Here is a 15662-nt window from a genome sequence, read left to right as displayed (position 1 = left end):
AAAGAATATATGAGGAGATAGATGCAGAGAGATTTTTATGTAGCAACGACCACATAGAGAGTAAGTAAGAGCTGGGATTCAAATCCAAGAAAATTGTACTTCCTAATTCTCAATCCAATTTTCTTCCCATTACAATACCCTTTATTGAAGAATATTATGGAAGAGGAATCATATGGGCAGGACCTTAGGGTGTCAACAGAAAGAATGAGGAAAGAATTTTCCAGGTAAAGGGAACAGTGTTAGGTAATGGATTCAAGGAAGAGCTTGTGGCAAGCAGGCTTATCATAGAGGGCCCAGGTAAGGCAGCTAGGTGATATCATAGTTCATAGAGTACAGGTGAGGAGTCAGAAAGACACCTTTTCCTGAATTCAAATCCAGTTTCAGACACTTACAAGCTATATGACCCTGGACAAGGCACCTCTCCCTGTCTGCCTCAGTTTCTTCATTAGTAAAATGAGCTGGAGAAGGAAATGGCAAACTACTCAGTAGCTTTGCCAAGAAAACCCCAAAAGAAGTCACAAAGAGTGAGACAACACTGAATAACAATGGGTAAATCAGAAGTCAATGCCTATTATTTTCATAAATGAGGCAGAAAAAAGTTTTGTAAATGGAAGGTTGTTTTTTATTTGTTTGTTTTTTAAAGCACTGGCTATTTATAAAAGCCAAGAATATTAAGACCACATCTTAAATTTCTGAAGGCATCTGTATAGGAAGCTGGAATGATTCAGCTCCCAGAGTCAATGATGTCTAATGGTCTAATTTAGGGCAAGTCTTCTTCAATGGAGAGGACCTAGAGGAGGAAAGTAAGAAAATCCTTCCACTGGCCACTGTAGCTTATTTCTCAGAAGAATGACACAGTCAGATCTCTGCTTTAGGACAATCATTTATTTCAGCAGCTGTGTGGAGGATGAATTGGAGTGGAGAGAGTATTGAGGGAAAGAAAACAATTCAGAGGTTATTGAAAAGTCTGGGTTATAGCTGATGAGAACCGAACCTGGGATGACATCGGAGTGAGTGGAAAAAAGGGGATGTATGAGAAACTTGCAGAGGCAGAACTTACAAGACTTGGGAAAGGTTTGGGCTTTCAATTATGTATGACTTGATAGCCAGAAACAACTACTGAGAGGGAATATTGCAACTCCAGTGAGTTCAATGACCTCAGAATTGGAAAGTATGGGACTGAGTTTCAACTTTGTATTTTACTACTAACGACATACAAACTGTATTGCCTTGGAACAGACACTTTACTTTTCTACATCTTATTTTTATCATCTGAAAAAATGGAGATGTCTTTTAAGGGTTGTAGTGAAGAAAATACTGTGTATCCATATGATTGTAGATGATGAGAAAGACAATGTTGATGGTGATGATGATGATGATGAAGATGATAACTTGGTCTTCTTGCACATTTTTCTTCTTTCCAAGACTTGTGAGGAGAGTTTTATTTTGTTTGGAGCTTTTTCTGTTTCACTAGCTGCTGTTAATCTTTGACATGCTGCAATATTTTGTCAGATATTGTGCCTGTTTCTGCCTTGGAAAAATACACATTTTCTCTCTTTTCTTTTAAAAAAAAGTCTTAATAGATTAACTTTAGGCTCGGCTGAGTAAGTAAATTAAAAGCTAATGACTTCATTTAAGGGGGATATAATTGGCATAAGTTAGGAAATGAGTAGCCGTGCTATTTCAGAATGTTTATTTCAGGGTTATGGCTCCTTCAAGAATCAGACAGTGGAACAATAATTCTGGAATGGACATTTATTTAAGACATGACAGAGAACCTCCTCATGACAAGGAGCAAAATAGAGGAATGGTGGATGGGGTGGGTTGTGGGGAAAAGCTGGTTCAGAGCAAAGAGTTGTGGATTAGGGCAAATGGGGTGATGATAAAAGGATGAGATGGAAAAGCTGAATTATTCTATTAGTATATTTGTTTTGTCCGTTTTCTCTTAAATAGAGAATAATCTTTGGTCAGGGAAAGACAGAGAAAAAATGGTTAGCAAGTAAGTGAAGTCTTAACCTTCTTGTCTAAGATAATATTCTAATGTTCACTGCAAATGATGGGCCAAGTCTAAAAAGATGGAATTTGAAATAAAAGCAGTTCCACTGATATGTATTGATAGAAACTACAGTGATTTCTGGATATATATATTCCCATCATACCCCATACAAAGAAAGGCAGTTAAGCAAAAACAGCTAATATACTGACTGCATTAAAAAGTGCATACAAACATTTTGATCTGAGAGTCTACTCCCTCCCTGTCAAAGAAAAAGAGGAAAGTGAGTGATAAATAGTGATAATTAATTAATAATAAAGATCAATAATGATGTCAAGAACTATTGTTGGAATCAAAAATTAAACTTCCAGAAAATAAGATGAGAAACTCTCATAAGAACTTCTTTCAAAAATGATGTTTAGGCACTAATTTATATGAAAAGATTTGGAGGTTTTAGGGGATTGGTCAGTGGTGTGATGTCAAAACAAAAGAACCCTTCAAAAACATTATCTTAGGCTGAATGATTAGAGATGTGTTATCTAGAACTAGGAAAGCAATAATCATGCTATATACTGAGATAAGCCAAATCTGGAGTATTATTCATAGTTTTTGACTGAAACTTAAAGAAACAAAGGAGGAAAGAAAGAAAGAGGGAAGAAGGGAAGGAATGAAGGAAGAAAAGAAGTAAGGAAAGAAGGAAAGAAGGAAGGAAGGAAAGGGAGAGGGAGGGAAGAAGTGTCGAGGATTATTTTTTTTCAAAAAGAACCAATTATATTATAGGGTGATATCTTACATTTCCATGTGAATTGGATTTAAGTGAGGCACAGTTGTGGAAACTCATGAGCTGTAATTTTTCTTCATCGAACATTAGTGGCACAATCAAAGTCAAGACACTGGTGATGACTTGGGATATAGTGGATGACCTTGGCATCTTCATTGTGTGACCAAGCTCTAAGCATTTTACAATTCCTGCTTCATTCACCTTCATGGTCATTGGAACATCCACCTTTTCTGCCAGAGGAAGTCTTCACATGCTTAATGAAGACATCCCCTCCCCAATTCACTAACAGGTTTGATATCCCTGGGCTACATTAAACCTGAGTTAGCCTGTCTGTTGAGATAGCTTTACCAGGGTATGGCTGCTGTGTGTAGTATAGCTTCAAGGAGCCACAGATGAGAGTTAGGTGAAAAGTGGGCACCAAAGGTGAAAAGCAGCTCTGACCAGGGCTCTACAAACCTTTACCTCAGAGAAGCTACTTCTCCCTGAACACCCCATAATGAGAAAGAAAAGACTAGAGAAGATGGAATGTAAAGATAGATTAAAGGAGTTTGGGAAAGTAAGATGATGTGGGGTGGTGGTGGTGAGGACATGGGACATAGTAATAATATTTAAGTATTTGAGGAATTGTCAAATAGATGACTTAAGTAGAAGCAATCATTTTCCATTTGCAACTGAAGTTGCAGAGACAGATGGGCACTTATTTTTCTGTGTACTTATTAATAATACGAAATGGTCTCACAATTGCAGTAGGTTCCTTCACATCCTAGGGTGTAGATCATGTGAAATATTACCTCCATTTTACAGAAAAGAAAACAAAAGTTTCCAATAAGTTCAATGATTTTGCAGAGTTATACAGTAAATTCCCAGCAGAGCTCGGTTGAAACAAAAATTGAGCATTCTTCCTGTTAAATATTTCTTTTTATGAAGATAGTCTATTTAGAATATTTTTAGGCTGAAGCAGACAAAAGATTTCCCAAATTCTGTTTTCATTGTTTACTAAAATGAATTGACAAACATACCACTCATTTAATGTAGTTTTAAGATAGGAGTAGATTATTTTGGGGAACCTTCTCCAGTTGCTGAATTTATATATTACCTGATAAAATTATAAGATTATAGGATTGAAGTAGAGATTTACAGCTAGAGGAGACTTTAGGAGACATCTAGTCTAAACTTTCTCATTTTTTGAGCTGAAGAAAGAGAAACTCAGCAAGGTAATATGACCTGTCATTTAGGTAGGTGAAAGTGTCTGAATAAAGATCCATAGCCCCAGTTGTGAGAAAAATACTGTAGCATGTACTAGATATTACCTCCTTTTGTCCACCTAGTAATGTGCAAAATAAATCACAGTCCTGGACTTGGATTTAAAAATCAATTCTACAGATATAGCAGGGCAAGATATATCAGGACTACAGTTTATATGTTTAATTGTAATAATGTATGTTAATGATGTGACACTGGAATTAATGGAGTTAATGTGAAGGAAAAAGTTTCTTTCTTTCTTTTTTTTTTCAAAGCCAACTGGGCTTAAGAGATTTGCCTAGAGTCATACAACTAGTAAGTATCTGAGACAAAATCTGAACATAGAGCTTTCTGTCTCTAGAGTTGGTGCTCTATCCCCTGTACTACCTTGATGTCCTGAAGGAATAGGATCCTAATGCTGAGAGATGGGGATATGCTAATTCTGCTATTCTCTGTCTTAAGCAGATCACCTTTAGAGTATCATGTTCAGTTCTAAGTCCTGTATTTTAGAAGGAAAATTGATAGATTAATGAAAAATATTAAGAGAAAAGGGACTAAGATAGTAAAGAACCTTGGAAACATGCCATAGAAAGATCAGTTGGGAGAGTTAGTGGGGAGTATTAAATGGGATAGATCGCATAGTTGAAGAGCTCCTTGTACAGAAAAAGCAGATTTATTTCTCCTTAGCTTTGGAGGGTAAGACTAGAAGCAATGAGCAGAAGTTGGAGAGAGGAAAGTTTCAGTCTGATGTCAAGAAAATATGCTAATAATGAAAGCTGTCCAGAAAGGAGATAAGCTGGCTTAGTAGTGTGTAATGTTTCAGGGAAGCCAGAGTTCAAGCAAATTCTCTGTCACTTGGAGTCTTCAAATGGAGATACAATAGTCACTTTTCAAGGACATCACAGACTCATGCTTCAGCCCACCTCAGTGTCTGGTCTCTCCCAACTCAAAGATTCTATCATAAAGTCCAAAGTTGATGGTAGGGATAACTGCATTAAGTATTCATATTGTTCTGAGAACTGCTCTTGGCTTTGTTAGAGACTGTTTCTTATTTATCTAATTTTGTCCTCCTGTGAAGGGTTAGCTAATATATAATGCTTGCCATAAAGCAATTTTGTAACTGAAAAATTTAATTTTACAATCTACCTTTTGGCTTTTTTGAATGGTAAAATGGGAACTTTTTAAAGGCTTACTTTTAATAATGGGAAAATGTCTGAATCTCTGTCTTTTCCCTTGTCAGACTGTCTCACCTGCTTGTCTCAGGACTTTGTATTGTGGAATACAAAGTTTAGAAATGGGTTTCCCTTTATGCATACTTTTATTAACTTGTGACAACAATTGGCCCCGTGGGAAGGATCACTGTCACTTTCTGTGAGTTCCCTGAAGTAGCATATCATTGTGACGCCTGTCTGGTCATGATCCAAAGGTCTCTTTGGAAAATGCAAGATTTAGAAACTCACCTCAAAGTCTGGAGACTGAGAATCAAATTTGTGGCTCCCCAAAACTCACTGTTTTACTTTGAAAAAATGCCACATGCCCTATAATGTCTTTTTCAGTTTTCACAAAGAACTAATTTTAAATTAATTAAGCTGTTTAATCTTGTTTTCAAGACCTTCTATAAGGTGGCACACAACAACATCCAAGATCAGTTCTTTTTGATCTTCAGAAAATACCATCAGACAGGAAGGTGACATTTAAAGTTAATTCCAGCTTTTGGATCTATATAGCTATAATTTTGCCCTCCAATACAATAAGACTAGTCCCCTTGCTGTATCTAAAACATCTGCCCATCTCAGGAGTTTGGCCCTGAAATAGAGTGGAAAACACACTGGACTCTAGTTGGAAGAACTGGGCTCAATTTCAGCTTTTCCACTTAGTATGTATGTGAACTTGGGCAAATTATTTTATACTTCTGAGCCTCCGCTTCTAGATCTTTAAAATGGTGGTAATCCCCTTCTTGATCTTCTAACTTATGGTAAGGATAACATTAGAAAGTGAATATAAAACATTTTGTAAACTTATAAGGTGCTATTCCAATGTTGGCCATTATTGATGTTTTCCCCCCATAGTTATCAAGCTATTATGTACCCCAGATTGGAAATATTGTCATTTGACTACTTCTTATTCAATTTCTACATTAATTTAAAAATATTTTTATTTTTCCCAGATACATTTAAATATTTTTTACATTTGTTTTTAAATTTTTGAGTTTCAGATTCTCTCTTTATCCTATGGGATAAAGGATAATGGGAGCTGCCCCATTAAGAAATCACACCTTCATTTTGTGTAAGACTTTGTGCTACAAATTTTTCTCTTCTCCTCCCTCATCTTTCCCTCCTCAAGACAGAAAGCGATCTGATATAGGTTAAATATGTGCAATCCTTTTAAACATATTTCCACATTTATTATGTTGTACAAGAAACATCAGACCAAAAGGGAAAAAACAATGAGAAAGAAAACAAATAAATAAAAACGTGAAAATACCATGCTTTGAAGATACACATTCAGTCTTCATAGTTCCCTCTCTGGATGCGGATGGTATTTTCCGTCCCAAAACTTGTAATTTTCAATTCTTATTCAATTTCTGCCTGTTCTTCAAAGTATAGCCCAAGGCCAATTTCTTCCTGGAGCCTTCCCTGCATTTACTTCTCACTTCTCTTATCTCCTATAATATTACTAAAAACTATTAATTTCCTATCTAATCATTTACTATATTTTACTGTTATTTTCATTCTAATTATACTTAGAAAATATCAAAACTAGAAAGGACATTAGCAATTATCTCTTCCAAAGATGAGATATACAAAGAAGGAGACTGAGATGGTGAGAGAAGTGATTTTTTCCAAAATCACATGTCTAAGTAGTTAAGGGAAGAACTGAGAATAGAGACCAGGTCTCCAGACTTATAGATCAATGATATTTTCATTATACTCCTGCCTTATCTTCCTATAAATATTCCAAGTTTCTCAAGGGTAGGAACAACTTCTTCCTTCTATCTTCCAGAGTAAAATGTTGTTACCTAATAATATGTATAAAAAAATTAAATGCATTGAAAAGTAGATTGATGAGTTTAATACACTTCATGGAATAATTGAAAGAGTTAGTTATTAGTTTTTTGGTGGCTTTGTAAATTTCTGATAATCTCTGAGTCCTACCACCAAGCTGTGCTTTTTTCTCTATGTAAGATCTGCTCTTACACATTTTCCTCATTTCCTTAATGGCAGTAAGGATAGATTAGAAAAAGGCACTAGCTCAACAGTGAAAAGGCTTGGGCTCAGAACTCATTAATATACCTTTCTAGCTATGTGACCCTAGGCAAGTCACATTCTATCTCTAAGCCTCAGTTTCCTGCTCTGTCAAATGAAGATAATATATTACTTATGTGGAGGCAGTTGGTGGTTCAGTGAATACTGCACTGGGCCTTAGAGTAGAGAAAACTTGAATTCAAAGCCAGCCTTAGACATTCACTAGCTGTATGATTCTGGGCAAGTTACTTAAACTGTCTATCTTAATACATTGGAAGGAAATGACAAACCACTGTGGTATCTTTCCCAGAAAATCTCATGGACATTATGATCCACTGGGTCACACTCAGACATGACAAAAATATAATACTTATGTCACAGGATTTTTGAAGATCAAATGATCGAAGTACCCTGCAAACTATGAAGAACTAGAATGCAACTGAAAAATTGTTTCTTTTTTGTAGCCAAAACATGGATAAAATTCTCATACTGTAATCAATGCATTTTCTGTTATTTTAAAATAGAATTAGTAAGAAAAAAATGATTGTTTCTAACAGAAAATTATATTGACAGTATTTGTGGAGAATTATGTAGGTATATAATAGCACAGAATAGAACTCCAAAATATCTATTTTGACCTCCATGTGATATATAGAAATATATATTCACATTATTATAAGCAATATATATTATATTATTTATAACATTACACATATAATATATAAAGTAATATAACATATGTGTATATATATTATAAGTAATATATAGTCAAAAGTCCAATAAAATAATACCTAAGTCACATAAACCAAATCTATAGGTACCTAGAAAATGAAAAAAAAAAAACAAACAAACCTCAGAAACAGTCATTTCTCTCTCCCCTTTCCCCATTCTTTCTTGCAAATACTCAAACAAAAGCATGGTAGAAAGGATTTAAGTTTAAAGAACCTAGTTTTCAATTTTGCTTCAGTTCTGCTATGGTTATGGAAAGGATACTTATAAAACAACCACAGCTCAAAAGCACTCACTACTACTCTGTTGTAATAAGAACTCAGATTTTAACAGCATTTCCAGGATTACCCAACACTTTCCTCACAATTATCCTCTGAGGTAGGCAATTCAAATATCTGTTTTCATTCTACACAAGATATTGAAGCTAAGGGAGGTAAGATTATTATCCTACAGCTACCTAGCTAGTAAGTATACAGAGACAATATTTGAATCCCAGGCTTCTAATAAAATAATTAAAAAAAATCTTTTTGTAGCATCACATCTTTTCCATACTGGCCAAGATGTGACTGAAATTATTCCAGGTAATCTAATAATAATATCCATTTGTGCCTCATAGTGGTTTTCATTCCCTTGAGTATAAGATTAATAATACTATATTTTTTGACTATATAGGTATACATGTTATTATTTTATAGTATTAAATACTCTTAATATTATTTCACTTAATATCTCTTTCAAAAACTGAATCAATGAAAATGAATGGGGTTTTCAATGAGAAATATGTGTTAAGGAAAGGAGAAAAAAATATGACTTTCTCCAAAGATAGGTCATTGCACCATGGATACTAGATTAAGGTGAATGAATAATAGTCAAAGAAATAAAACCAAATAATGGAGAATAATTTCAGTAAAGTGCTCATGAAATTATATTGACAGTACTGAATGGGAAATAGTTGATGTTTATTCTCCCCCCCCAAGTTGATTAGAATCACAGAAATCAAGGAGCAAAACCAATAGATAATGTGGTATTATGTTAATCAAATGAAAATAATTATTAATATGCTGTTATCTCATCATAAAGTATAACATTTTCTTTGAATTGATTGGAAAGGGCAAGATATTGGAAAGGCTGGATGAACATGGCTCATGGATCTGGTAGCCTATTTAAAACTTGAACTGACAAGCAAGTGTCCAGGAAGAAAAAGATAACATTAAAAATAATTTCACTTAGCATTACATTAGATTTTGCTTGAGCAACAAGAAAGAAAAGAATTGAAAAAGGAAATAATAATAAAATAATTTGCAAAGTTAAAATATAAAGAGTCATACAAAATTAAAATGAGGATTTATAGAATTCATTCTCTCTCAGCTGATTCCAAAAAAACAAGGTTACAATAATTTTCTCATGGAAGGTGGCAATAAAAGTAGATATTAATGAGAGATAATTTAAAAAGCTAACTTATTCAAAGGCAGAAAAATGAGTGTCGATATTGAATATGAATGCAATAAGTATCATAGAATCTAATACCGGAAAGATTAATTAACTTAGTTAATTGAATTCTATTTAGATTTAAATAGAAAGATAATAATTGTTTCTTACTTCAGTGTATCCTTTTCAGATTTAGGCAAATTTAACAGTTAAACAAGAACAAAACTAAAGTTCTGAAAAGAATATTAAGGGAAAAAAAAAACTATATATGACCGGCAAATGATGATTACAATCAAGACTTGGTTGTTGCTTTTCTAAATAGCCTGATAGAGTTTCTCAATTATAACAAAAAGCCTTAATTAAAGAGTTCTTTAAAATAATTGTCTACTGTCACACAAACCATGGACTAGTAAATCTTATTAATCTAGAAAAGTTTTAGGTGTAGAGATCAGTCCCATGCACATTATGTAAAAAAACTAGTCTAGCCAACGCCAGGGAGGTTTGTCACAAAAAAGTTCCTTACTCGGGTATGAATTTTTGGCCCCAGAAGATCATGGAAAATATCTGCTGAGGTGTTCAGTAGCTCTAATACATATCCTTTGAGGGTACTATCTACAAATAATAAAATGATGGAACTTCTATTGAAATACTGCCAATATTATTTACTGAGATGGTGAGATCATTGCTTGGACAAGACTATAAAACAAGATACAGGGACTCATATAAAAGTCTGCCACCTCTACTACTAAATATTGGTTCTAGAATAAAAGGATCTAGGTTTAGGAGAAAAACAACTGGACATTTTTTTTAGGCTGCAAGCTGAGTGAGTCAACAATGTGACATGACACCAAATTAAAAAAAATAAAAACAAACTACTAATGTGACTAAAGCTTGAGTTAATAGAGGTGTATTGCATGGAATGAAAGAAGTTATGACTTTTATCTCCTTAACTCTTGTTATGTGGTAGTTTTCAACCTTAAGAGAACTTTCAAACTGATAGGGAGAATAAAAAAAAACCTGTACAGTTAAATTTTAAAATTAAAATGTGATAATTTTGCATTTTAATCTATTTTTAAAGTTCCTAAATAGCCTACCTCCATTGTAGAGAAAGCTTTGTGTTCTCTAAACTTTTTTCTCCCCCAATGTCTAGCATATTACTTAACATTCAGTAAGCATTTAATCAATGTTTATTGAATTGGAAAACGACAAAAACTTAATTATAATTGGAAAATCACTATAAAATGAGAATCATGGAATCTTAGAGATAAAAGGGATTTCATCAATCAGCTTTTACCTCAAGTATGATTCTTTTTTTTATTTAATAATGTATACATGAAATCATTCTATCTCAGTACCAGGGAACTCATTGGTTTGCTAAATGTTCTATTTCATATTTCAACCAATTTAATTATTAGGAAGTTCTTGCCTAGAATAAACCAATATCTGGTTTTCTGTAACTCCCCTATCCCAACTAACCCCACACCCTTCCATTGGTGGACAAAAAACTTTACTGATGCTTCCCATTTCCATTTCCTAATGATATAATCTTCAAAGCAGTTGTTAATGATAAGTTTACTTCTTCTATCTTGGCAAAAGAGCTGCAAAGCTCCTTATGCTCCCCAAAAGAAATGTCACAAAGGGAAAAAAAATCATGTGTACTTAAGACCTTTTCATATACAATGGCCTTAGGAGGTATAATTATACATAAGGCAATATGCCAACCAGCCAGAACATTAGGAGGAATGAGAACTGCAAGATATTTACCTTGGGAAGGGCATATTTTGGTAGCTTCATCAAAACAAATTCATTGCGTCGATAAGATACGTAATATTTAGTCCGATTTGCTGTTGTCGCCTAGTAGGAAGAACAGGCATATGTTAAGTTTGTTTACTCAATCCAGACAAATTTATGGGGGGAAAAGTCAATACATAGTATAGATAATCAGTTAGGTGCTCCAAAGTAGATAAATTACATTTCCAGGACAGGATGTTCCTAATTTTTAAAATGACATGTAACAATAAAAGGTTTGTATCCCAAAGGTTAAATGCAGATTGAGGGAAATCATTTATACTAGTTAATATATGATAATTAATAATAATGATAATAATAGTTAACATTTAGATAGAGTTGTATGGTCACAATATGTCTGAGATATTTTTGAGTCTCAAAATAATCTTCTAGATAAATAAGGTGAACATTATAACCTTTAGTCAAGTCTAACTTGACTAAAATGACTTCAATACTTCCATCCTTGAAAGATCTGTAATTTTATTAGACTGAGTCTTCTTAACTGGTGAAAATTATCTATGCCTTAGTAGAACACCTGCTAGGGATACTTTGGCTGCATGATAAATCACCCTGTGGCTAAACTGATAATGGGTTTCTCCTAATGACCCACCATAGTCTTCAGAAAACAGTCATTTTTAATGATGGGTGTATACTTAATGTTTTTTATAATTTTGTAGAATCTGGTAGAGTTCATGGTTCAGTGGCATGGCTTTTAAGAATGACGTGTAAGTGGGAACTTTTGTGGCAACCCCAAAACATATAGCTAGTGAATAGATAAACCTGGAATAAATACCACCATAAACTTTGAGAGGTGGGAAAATGTTAGGAGTTATCCAGTCTATTTTATATGTATGAAATGCATCACCAGAAGCACAGAAGAAAAAGGGTCAACTAGCCTCTGCTTAGTCACCTCCACGGAAGAAAATCTTAGCACTTTTAGAGAGCTCTAATGGTTAGAATTTTTTTTTCATTACATTTACTCTGAATTTCATCTCATTGCAATTTCTACACATTGTTCCTGATTCTCCTCTCTGGGGATTGACAAGATGAATATAATCCTTTCTCCTCATGACAACTCATCAAATACTTGAAGACAACTCTTGAGTCCCCTGACACTTCTCATCTCTAGGCTAAGCATCTACAATTCTTTCAATTAATTCTTATGTTACATAGACTTGAGGTCTTTTACCCTTTCTGATTTTCTTCATCTGGACACTCTGTAGATCATACTTTTTAAACAATGGCATCTAGAACTGAACAAAAAGTTTCTGAGGGAAAACATAATGGGAATATCCTCTATCTTTTCTAGAAGTCAATTCTCTTAATATAGCACAAAATAATAATAATGTCACCCATCTTTCATCTTATTAAGTCCTGGAGCTCTAGCCTGTCAATACCTTTTAGTATCTTAAATAATTTATTGTCCTTTAGGTTAGCTAATCATCCTAGCACAATGTCATACGCCATTTGATATATGTGTTAAATAGCACAAAACTAATTCATATCCCTGAAGCATTCCGCTAGAGACCTCCTAACATGATGAAATTAAACTATTAACAATTATTCTTTGAGTCTGGTTATTCAATATGTTTTGAATTCATCTAATTGAATATTACTATATATTGTGTATTGTTCCATATCATCCACAAGAAAACTTTGAGATGCTAATCTAGTTAAACTATATTCATTTAATCTATTCATTTAAGTAATCTTGTCATGAAAGGAAATGAATCTAGTCTGGCAGAACCTGTTCTTGATGAGATCATATTAGCTATTGGCCACTTCCACAGCCATTTCTTTAATGATCCACTCTAGAATTACAACTCCACTGGCTTCTATTCTTTTTCTCTATATGTTTTTGGAAAATCAGGACATTTGTATTTCTCACATCTGTTGATATCCCTTCCATTTTCTATGATCTTTCAAATATTACTGACAGTAACTCAGTAATCACTGAAACCCCATCACTGACATCATGCCCCTAGGCCATAATTTCAAAATTTCTGATAGTTTATAGTATATTCCAAATACATAATCACTTCTTTTTCTATTATCATTTACTCAAATATTTCCTGTTCACAGTCTCCATGAAACCTCCTGGATTTCTTAACACATTTTCTTAATATATAATCCTCTCCCTTCCCTCACCCACCTTATTTCTTTTGAATAATGTATATCTATCTAGATTTATAAACCAACCTTGGATTTCTTTCTATTATTTTAGTCATACTTCGAGGTCTAATTTGCCTGCTTGAGGTGGACCCCCTTTCCCCTCTTAGCTGCTACCTAAATGTTAGTTGTTTTGAAAAGACATTTGGATTTTATGATGGACTCCTTTTTTGTGGATTTTGTCTCCTATTAAGTTCTGGTTACCTGAGTTGCTATTCTTCTGTTTCTTGGGGGATACGTGCATGTACACACATACACATACACACACTTTCTGTGAGCATGTTCAAAAATCACAATCCATTAATCACCAAAATGTTGGAATAGTTTTTGGATGTCTGATTAGGATAGTTCAGAGACTGATTAGTAGAGTGATAAAAAAATCTCTACTTGGAGCAAGAAAACCAAGGTCACTTATGTTATTTATTCCTTATAAGGAACTAAACATAAAAACAAATCAATTATTTGATCATGGATTGATTGATAAACAGTTCTGAGAGGAAACATTTAGGATTTCTATTGATTGTATGAAGAAAATTAAATTTAGTAATAACAGGAGTGTTGATGGAGAAAAACCCATTTTATTTTATTTCTATGTTTTTTCAAGACATTGAAAAAGAGCATTTAATGTTGCCTAATTTAATGAAGGAGAAAAGCAAAAAGACACTTTGATTAGATCGAAGTTCTTGATGCTTTTTGCCATATGGACTACTTCTCAGAGCAATATTTTAAAAGGCATAAAATAAAATTCAAACGTTTGCAAAGGAAATCAAAATGATCAAATCTTTCTGTTTACCAACCTACCTATCTACCAATCTATCTATATACAAATCTAATAGTTAATCTACTAGATTAAGAACTTCTGGATTAGATAAATATTCAAAAAGCTATCCAAGGATAAATACAAAGAAAGTTATACCTGGAAGGAATATTAGAACATAGGATTTAGAGCTAGGAGAAAGATTTGATAACATATTATAAATTGTCACAATTGGAAATTACCTGAGAAAATAGAATAAAATAGCAGAGATAGAAGGCTATGCCATATAGGATAGGAACTGGAAAGGACATTAGAACCCAGAATGTTTTCTATAAAGGAATTTAGAGATGATCTATTGCAATCTTTTTACATTGGAGATATAGCGATCTTGAATTGTTGAATTGTGAAATATCTTGCTAAATGTCCCTGAGATAGCAGGAACTAAATTATAGGTCTCTTGATTCTTAGGCCAATTGATCCTACAATTGAGCCATGCTTCCTCTTAAAAAGATGGATGCTAAAAATAAAATAAAATAAAATAAACAGTTCTTGTTGAAAGATGCAAATTTGACCTTTGTCTGTTGAAATAGAGATGAAGTATGACAGAAGATATACCTGCCTGAATATTTAATGCACATTGAAAAATGTAACATTTGAACTGCTTTAAGTCACTTTTTCATTACAAAACCTTTTTTTCCCCACTGAATAATAAATGGGAAGCCTTTAGGATTCTGATTTATTAACTGACAGATAAGAGGAAAACTAGACAGTTGTTATTTTTATTTATTTCACTTTAAAATATCAACTTGATTTGTCATATCAAGCTGTCAAAAAATACTGCCTTTCAAGGGAAATCACTTTCTCTAGTCTAAATGCTTAAAGGAAATTCATTTATTTTTTTCTCCTAAACAGAAGCAGCACAGCTAAAGAGAAAGTATCCATGCTGGAGACAGAGTACTAAGTTCTAACTGCTACTTACTGGTTAAATGACCTTTCTGTTGGTACAGTATAAATTTCCTCTCTGGACATGTTTCCTAAAAATAATTACAACTATAACAAACATGAATAGAGTGCTTTAAGGCTACTTAAACAATTCATATCCCTTATCTCATTTGAAACTCACATTGATTTAATCTGGAAACTAAGGCACAAAAGATTATTATTAATAATCATGTAAAATAATTTAATAAATTTAGTTTAAATTAATAATATAGCGATTAATAATGAAATTAATTATTAATATAGGTTATTATTATCAATTAGCACATGGATACATATTCAATGCCAAAAGTGTGATATAAATCAAGGCCTCCTAAGTCAAAATGTGACACTTTCAAATAAATTATTGTCTATGAAGGAGGAGATTTGTCTCATAAAGCACCATAAAGTGGGATTAATAGCCTTATTATTATTTTATTAATAGGGAAGGACACCCAAATGTATGTATGCATATATTTATACATGCACCTCCCTCCTTCTCTCCCTCCCTTCCTTTATTTCTCTCTCTCTCCTCTCTTCCTTTTCCCTTCC

The 15662-nt window shown here is 33.4% G+C and overlaps 1 protein-coding gene across 3 annotated transcripts in view; it reads right to left on the bottom strand.

Moving 5' to 3' along the window:
• The window catches only part of SORCS2 (sortilin related VPS10 domain containing receptor 2), a 1208352-nt gene that overhangs the window by 159738 nt on the left and 1032952 nt on the right, over positions 1 to 15662 (bottom strand). For all 3 annotated transcript variants that reach the window (XM_031943246.1, XM_031943247.1, XM_031943248.1), the window contains exon 8: positions 11183 to 11272. In XM_031943246.1, the coding sequence (XP_031799106.1) occupies positions 11183 to 11272 (90 nt within the window). The remainder of the gene's footprint in view (positions 1 to 11182; positions 11273 to 15662) is intronic.

The sequence above is a fragment of the Sarcophilus harrisii genome, chromosome 6 (genome assembly GCF_902635505.1).
Source record: "Sarcophilus harrisii chromosome 6, mSarHar1.11, whole genome shotgun sequence".
In the NCBI taxonomy this organism is placed as follows: domain Eukaryota; kingdom Metazoa; phylum Chordata; class Mammalia; order Dasyuromorphia; family Dasyuridae; genus Sarcophilus; species Sarcophilus harrisii.
The sequence above is the reverse complement of the archived record's forward strand: the minus strand, read 5'-3'. Positions and strand labels throughout refer to the sequence as shown.